At 35.8% G+C, this 8,460-nt stretch overlaps 1 protein-coding gene across 1 annotated transcript in view; it reads right to left on the bottom strand.

Moving 5' to 3' along the window:
* Positions 1-1,414: 1,414 nt before the first annotated feature.
* Positions 1,415-8,460, bottom strand: part of FBXL17 (F-box and leucine rich repeat protein 17) — a 55,449-nt gene continuing 48,403 nt past the window's right edge. Inside the window, exon 6 of the mRNA XM_006023115.2 lies at positions 1,415-3,232. Coding sequence (XP_006023177.1) covers positions 3,167-3,232 — 66 coding nt within the window. The 3' untranslated portion in view covers positions 1,415-3,166. The remainder of the gene's footprint in view (positions 3,233-8,460) is intronic.

Here is an 8,460-nt window from a genome sequence, read left to right on the forward strand (position 1 = left end):
GTACCTGGACACCACAGAAACTGGTACAAGACAATGATATGGACAGAAAGAATATGAAGCTTCTTCTACCAAAGCCAACATTTAATAGGCCAAACGCAAAAGAGATTCTGTCAAAATCTAAAGTAGGGAATTATCCTATGTTTATAATCAAAGAAGAAATGGGAAGGGCTGAACTCTACTGGGGAGCCGGGATCGAAGACAGACAGCATCTATCTAGCATTACAAAGCTAAAAAAGATTAACTGGTATTTGCTGAAACGGTTGATATAAAGAAGATGAATTTATTCATCTTTTTTATTTTTGCATAATCTCATTCAGTTCAGATAAAGAGCGTATTTTGTACACAAATTGCACCACTTTAAGGTAATAATCATGATAGTTCTAAGGAGTTGCTTCCCAGCATCTTATTTGTGATCTCTTTTCAACAAAAGGAACTAACAACCCACTAGAAGCCACATTATCAGTTTTAAGTCATTGTTCATCTTCAAGAGGGTGGATACATTTTAACAAGTATGAAACACATCAGTTCTATGATCCTGCAAATGGTGAACTGCAAATGATTCATGTTAACTTTGTTTTCTGCAAAAAATGAAGAAAGACTAAGGAAGGTTTCCATTTATATTCCTTACTTGGAGTATGAAACCCAGACTTGAGAAATTTGAACATAGGTGTCTCAAGTTGGTCATCAGAGTTAAAAAAAAAAAAAAAAAAAAAAAAAAAACAAAAAAAAAAAAGGAAAACAAATCAAAAACCCCTTAGTTTTAAGAGAGACGACCTACATTTTTTTTTTAAATCCAATTAGTGGAAATTAAGTGCCTAGCAATTTTTACACACACTTCTTTGTTCAGGAACCCAATGTGAAAAATCTACCCTTTCTAAAGGCAGATAAACAAGATGCTCCAAAGGACTGGCCAAAGGCCAGGCTAAAAGGAAGGCCTTTATTTATTTCTAGTTATGTCACTGATAAACTTTGTGGCTTTTGGCAAGTCTCAAACTGTTGGTATCCCATCTTCCCCATTCATAAAAAGAGTATAGCTAGGTTCAGAGGTAATGAAAGAGACTGAATTAATTATCACCTGTATAGTGCTTTAAAGACAAAGTACTAAAAAGTTCGAGTTTTTCCCAGCCAGCCGTGGGTATTCAAGGGACTCCTTTCTCTTTCTCTCAGTAACATCACAGAATTCTTATTTGATGACTTAAAATATAAATGACTTAGTTACCACTGACCTGGGCAATAATATATATTTCAAGTAATCAAAAAGGCTCCAAATATCCTGGTACCAATCCCAAGCTACCAGTCAATACCTGGCAAACTTACGTGCTTTGACTTTTATTTTAATAAAAAATAGAGTATCTATACTCCGGTCTAACTGAAGGTCTGTGGAGCCTATTACAGAGCACACTATCCAATAATCAGCATTTAATTTTCTTGTTTATACATTTTAGAGTTTTTTACATACTTTTCATTTCATTCTAGTGAACAAATTGAGGCATAATATATCTTTCAAAAACTGTTCAACATGGCTCTTCACAAGAAACCCCTTGATCTTGAGCTGTACACACATCTCTCAATAAAGCATTCACATCCTGTAATAGAATTTTTATAACTAAAGAAACCTCTTTTTGTACAGACTTGTTTATCCCACCTTTCTATTAATTTAATTTGACGAGTATTTCTCCTTGATGTATAAAACAAATCATTCAAATAATCAAAATATATAGGAATTATGACATTTTAGGGTATTCTGTTTACCTATCTCTAAATACATTTTAACTTGATGTTTGTAGGTCAGTAGTTTAATAGAAAACAGAACACTGCATGTTCCATAAATACAAGAAAAAACATGTTCAAGTTACTCACTTGAGTACCGCCATTTCCTTCAGTGTACATTTAAATTAGTGTGTGGCTTGTCTCTCTCACATTACACAGGTGAGCACAGGATTTGGATCACATTCTGTATCCCTAGCTTAATGCAATTTACCTTTAAATTCTACCTGTGATCTCCACCCATTATATTATTAAAATATTTTTGAAAACTTAGCGCTTTCAAAATTATGCTCCATTATTGTACATCATATTTACAGTGTACTAATTTACTACCATGTCCAAGTGCAAAAAATAGCAATTTTCCTGTTGGAAAAAAAAATCAATAAATGATTAAATCTGTACAACTATACATAAAGTATATTTAATAAAATATATTTATTTTATGTTCATGGACAAGTATTCAGCATCACACCACATTTAAGCTTGGACCAAAATATAGACATAACTTTTACCAGTGTTTCTTTTTTCATTTTATTTAATCCATAATTTAATTTTATTGAATTAAATCTTCCGTTGGTAAATTATAATATTGCATGGACCTTGTGCACTTACTGAACATTTTTCATGCACATCTGGGATATTTATGACCAGAACTGTAGCATTAAAACTTAAAGAATTTGCAGAAAGAATATTAATTAATGTATCTTATATTTATATTTAAAAATTGAAAGTCTTAAAGCTGCACAAGTAGGTAGAGCAACTACTTACTGATCTACAATCAATTGCCTGGTGAGAAAACGCTGAAAACTTAATTAATGCAGGGAAAATAACTGGTGTACAGAGTGTAAGTTGATACATATTACAACTTAAATTGCTTATTTGTTAAAAATACTGTGCATAACAAAAAAGCAAATCACAAATTCAACTAGCCATTAAAATTCAGATAAATGCAGTGTTTGTACAAAAAGTACAGAGCAATGAAACTGTTCAACTAAAACTGTTTAAAATCATAGTCCTAAAACTTAAAAACAAGCATTTTAAAACTATACACACTCTTACTTTACAAAATAATTACAATTTGTACACTTTGGTTTTGTATAGTATAATATAAATATGCTAAACTGTTATATATGAGATGAGACTCAGGGGATTGGCAATAGGACATGGAGCCCTTCACCTCTTATCAGTGGCCCAGGTTTGTAGTAACTGAAGTCATCATCATCTGACAGATGCTTATTTGAAATGAGCTGCTGGTTTCAGTCCGGTTCTTGGTGCTTTTGTGATGTGGGTATCTATCCACTATCACAAATGGGTACTCTTGTTGCCAGCCACAGTAACGATTGAATGAGCATGGAGACTGAAGAAGCTTCAGACCCCTTCCTAGAGGTGTCCCTCCAGGTCAGGGTTTGCAGCACATTGGTGGAGCAGTGTGGCGAAACTTGCACTGCTGCTGCTCAAGCTGTACCTGTTTAATGGACAAAAACAGGACTTCAGTTTCCAGTGCTGTCAATCTGGCATGTTTCACAAACACTGTATTTATGTTAAAATAAAAATGAATACATATTTAACTTTGTATGTAAGCAAAGTTTGCCTCAAAAGTTTTAGAATTCTCAAAAGTGATGTTGTGGGGACATTGAGAAGTTAATAATCACTAAGGGGTATTGGTGAAACAATAACTATGAACCATAAAAAGATTTGTTCTGACGTGACACCTTCCTCCTGAATGCAGAAAGAAGATTTTGAACAAACCACAGAGCATGAAAAAGTTTTTTTCAAGTGCAATTATCAAAGTGGTATTGCATTCTAATGTGTGATGCAACAATGCTAAGCTTTACACTTACAGTATTAATTGTTCAGGAGCTGCTGAATCACCTGACAGCAAAGAGATTAAATGGGATTAGTTTAACTAAATCTCATACTGAGGTAGTAAGGAATATTTAGACCTGAAAAATAACTGAACATAAAACTCTTCAGATACTTGTTTCTGTGTGCATTCCTGTTTGCCTGATATTCTGTTTGTATTTTATACTGTATGTGCATGCCCTGCAAAAAACAAAATAGTAATTAAGACTCCTTGAAAATGTAAGATGTATTCATTTACTTTGGTAGGCTTTATGTTAAATGGGGAAAATAAGATTCTGACAAAGATTTCTTCAGATTTCCAAAGATATCTTCTTATGCTACTTGGTTCTGGATCTGAGAGAAAGAGAGAGATTTTCACCCACTTTAGGCTGAATTCCACTGTACCTTGGCCTTTGCACTTAAGGATCTACTAAAAGCCTCAAACTTCCCACAGTCACAATACTGTTAACTGAATTGGGAATAGGGCAAAAGTCTAAGCAAAAAACAATAGCTGGTTGCTGGTTCTCTCCAAAGTTTCCCCTCAGGATCCCTGATGCTTGCTTCAGCACATACTTTCTATTTTTCATTTCCTGCCCCAGATATACCATCCTAAATGCATAACTAACTATATTTTATTTTATCAGGTCTTAAATATTACTCCCCTTATTTCACACAATTAATTAGCTAAACTTTACTCTTTGTTAATTTACTGGACCTCTAATGTTCCATATTTAAAAGCAAAGCTTTTTAAATGACTACTAAATATTCATCTTTACAATGCATCTTATAATATTTAAGTTGCATAGCCTTTATTAAGAACTAGCTGCCAAAATATTTTGAAGTGATTTTATAAAGAATTAAGTAAATAGCAATCCCAGGAACCATATAAGAAGGAACAAGGCATGATACACAGACCCAGTACAGAATTTAAACATGGTCCACTGTGCACTGACTTCATTATTGTTATACCAAGGACACAAAGGCTCGTTACTGGCATCTACAAAGACAACATTGCCACCTAAGGGCCAGTGCAAGGTAAAGACATGTGTTCAGTACCAGACTATTTACAGAACACTATTATAGAAACTAAATATCTGCTTAGTGGTACAAATGTTTTTAACCAAAATATACTTATCTAAAAAAAAAAAAAAGTGTACACTCACTAACTAACAAGACTTCTCTTCTTAAAATCATATAGGAATAAAAACTTCTTAACTGGGTTAGAGTACTTGGACAAAGCATCAGACTGTCTAGGAAAAAAAGCTTTGTCTGCTTTCAAGTATTCCTTCAACACAGTTAACTATTTCATGTAATGGTGTCATACATATCTATACAACGTATGGATTCCACAATGATAGGAAAATGCTGTTTCTCAAGAAAAATGTGAAGTGAAAGCGAATGGAAAATCTCCATGCTCTAAAACATCATCATGCTTGGCTAATACACAGAAACACAGCTCAAACTTAACTCATGCTTATTCCACTTCACCATATTCTAGTATAATGTTTCAATTTAATTATTACAGCTTTTAAAAGTATATTACAGTACACATTTTTGTATCTATTAAGTAACAGATGGCTTAAAGCACCTTAAGTACACTAGGAGGGTCATGAATAAGTTTAAACTCTAACTTAGAAAAAGGATTTAATAATCAAAGATGAGAAGTTTTAAATTGGCCCTCTGAAAACAGTGATGTGAATTGCTTCAAGACAGAGCTCAAATATGTTTATTGAAGGGATAGAATGACAGGATTAAGTTCCTGGAGCAATACTGCGCACATAAAAGTAAAATAATCTCTGCTACAGCAGTATCAAAGCATAAATGTCTCCCCTGCTCTTCACCTGTGGTACCTTTAACTTCGTAGGTATTTTTTTCCCTAGCAAAGGGTGCTCTGGGGCTGCAGTGTCTGAAGGTGAATAATCACGTAGACACTTTTGGCCAAATTGTTTCCTGCAAATGCGAATGACTACAAACGATGGCCTGAGAAGTCCCTTCCAATTCCAAATTTTCCAACTGTAAATACTGGATTTTACAAATTAGCAATTTGCAGTCTGCTGCCAAAGCACTTGTATGCAATAGCAAGACAATGGAGTCTTTAATAGTGTAATCATATACTGTACCCATATATTGTAACATAATACATATACTATTTTCTGCAAGCAAATATTCTAAAACTTTCTTTCTGTGACTACATAAATAATTGCTGGGACATTCTGAAGAAGTTTATAGTATTTTTTTTAATATAAACATCTGGAGCAACCACAGTTCCTCTTAAATACAAAAGGATCCTCTTAAAAACCTCAAGATAATTTAATAATGAGTTGGACAAAGTATAAAACAAGGAATTCATTCTGAAAATTATCTGAACAGAAGAATATTTGAATTCTAAAGTCAGCAGACAAAAAAAGTAACAGTTATGAGACTGTTGGAAATTATTTAAGATAAAAAACTTTTGCTTCAAATAAGTTTTTCTTCCCAAATCATGGCCAACACAGACAATAGTTTAACATTTAAAATAATGAGAATTCCACTTATTTGTATTTAGTTATGTCATTATACTCGGTATATTAGACTATCATTGGATGAGACCACTTCAATGTAAAAGACTTAATGGATATGCTAATACCTATAACAACCTACAGTTATTAGAAGCTTTATATAGTAAAACGTTAGGAAGGAAATCCATACAATGAAGGTCTAGGATTCTCCAGGAGTTATAGAAAGACTACTAAACCTGAAAATCTTTAAAAAAAGCTCTACAAAGAGAACTGACATTTTACTGTCTGCCAGTCCTACAAAAAGCAAAGGGAAAGATGACAGAAAGAGGGAGCATGATTTTGTGGCTAAGGGGTTAAACCTGAACTCAGGAAATCTGGACTCAGTTCCTGGTTCTACCATATACTTGCTGTATAAAAATTGTATTTCCCATCTCTAAAGTTGAAATACTATTATTTACTACCTTTTTCCAAAATTTTGTTTCGATTGCAAGCTTGAAACATGGACTGCTTTTATGTTTGTACATCAACTAATGCAGCAAGAAAAAAAATATCCAGAATTATGGCCAGAAGGAGCTGGGATAAAACTGAAACTTCAGCACACACACCCTCCTTTTTCAGGATGGAATGAGGTCAAAAGTGGGGTCCTACAGGGATCTGTGCTGGGTCCTATTTTGCTCAACATTTTCATCCATGACCTGGAAATGGGGGAGCACAGTGAAACCTCTAAGGTTGCAGATGATGCCAAATTAGTCTGTGTACGTGTAGTCAAGTCCCAAACTAGTGAAGAGGAGCTGCAGAAAGATCTCACCAAGCTAAATGAGTGGGTAAAAAAAAAAGGGCAGATGAACTTCAAAACTGACAAGTGCAAGGTAAAACACCTGGTAAAAATAACCTCAACTATGCATACACAATGCTGGGTTCCGAACTGTTAGGATTCAGAAAGAGACCTTGGAGACATTGTAGATAGTTCTTTAAAAACTTCATCTCAGTATGCAGTAGAAATCAGGAGTCAATAAAACGCTGGGCATCATTAAGCAGAGAAGTGAAAACAAAAGGGAGAACATGTCATGCCAATATACAAATCCCTGGTGCACCCATATCTTGAATACTGTGTGCAGTTCTGATCACATCTCAAAAACTGATATAGTAGAATTAGAAAAGGTACACAGAAGGACAGCCCAAATGATCAGGGGACCTAGAGCAGTTGCCATGCCAGGAAAGACTAAAAAAGCTAGAACACTTCAGTTTGGAAAGGAAAAGGCTATATGACTGAGGTCTAGAAAATCATGAACGGCATAGCCTGAGTGAACAGGGAACTGTTATTCACCAAGTCCAAAGAATATAGAACCTATTGTAACAGGAAGTGCCAGGAGGAAGACAGCATAGCCAGATTCAGAAAGGGACTAGATAAATTCATGGATGATAGATCTAAAGACTATTGAACAGAATGGTTGGAGATGTTTCCTTTGGCATCTTTAGCTCAATGATGCATATCGCTCTACCAGTTCAACACTCGCCTTGTATATCATTGACTTCTGCCACTGCTATAGATAGGAGGCTGGGTGAGAGGGACCATTCAACTGATCCAGTATGACACTTATGTTCTCCCTCTCCTGCTCAGGCAAGAACTACATGTTTTAACTCTCTCTCAGCCACTGCCTAAAGGACAGCAGCACTTTGTTGCTTAGCCAAAAGCTCCTGCCAATTCCACAGTGCCTGTGAAAGGGTTAAAAGTGTAGCTGCTCCTGAAGATTGAATTCTGTCCCTCCCTCCATGCAACCAGCTGTATATATGGAGAGAGGGGAGAGAAGATGATGTCACAACCCAAGGGTGTGATTTTTGTTTTGTGAGTGCTTCGGCACTGCTAAATTGTTCCCGCTAAATTGCAGCTTCTTTGCACGGTGGAGTTTTCTGCTGCAGAGGAAAACCCCGGTGCAAAAGAATTCCTGCCACCAGTAGCTTTCTTTGCAGGGTGCATTTCTTTGTTGCAGCACAGAAATGCACGTTGCAAGGAGTTCCCGCCATTCGTATTCAAATTTGTGCCCCACCATTGGCTAGTTCTAAATTATTCCCACGTGGCGGCTAGTGATTGGCTTGCTAGCCGTATAAAAAGCTTGAGTGGTTTCCGCCCAAGTTGGAGGACTCCACGAACACCAGGAGGAGGAGACTTCACGTCTCGTGAAGATCTCTAAGCGCTGTGGAGCCTATTGGACCGTGAATGAATATCAAGAAGGCAACAGGGGTCTGATCAGCCTCTCGCCTCTCCCCATCACCGAGCGCAATCCTTGATGTATCCCTCTTCCCTGCGCATACAAGTTCCACAGAGCCTAACAAACTTCGTGTGAGTCTATTT

The sequence above is a fragment of the Alligator sinensis genome, unplaced genomic scaffold (assembly GCF_000455745.1).
Source record: "Alligator sinensis unplaced genomic scaffold, ASM45574v1 scaffold30_1, whole genome shotgun sequence".
Taxonomy (NCBI): domain Eukaryota; kingdom Metazoa; phylum Chordata; order Crocodylia; family Alligatoridae; genus Alligator; species Alligator sinensis.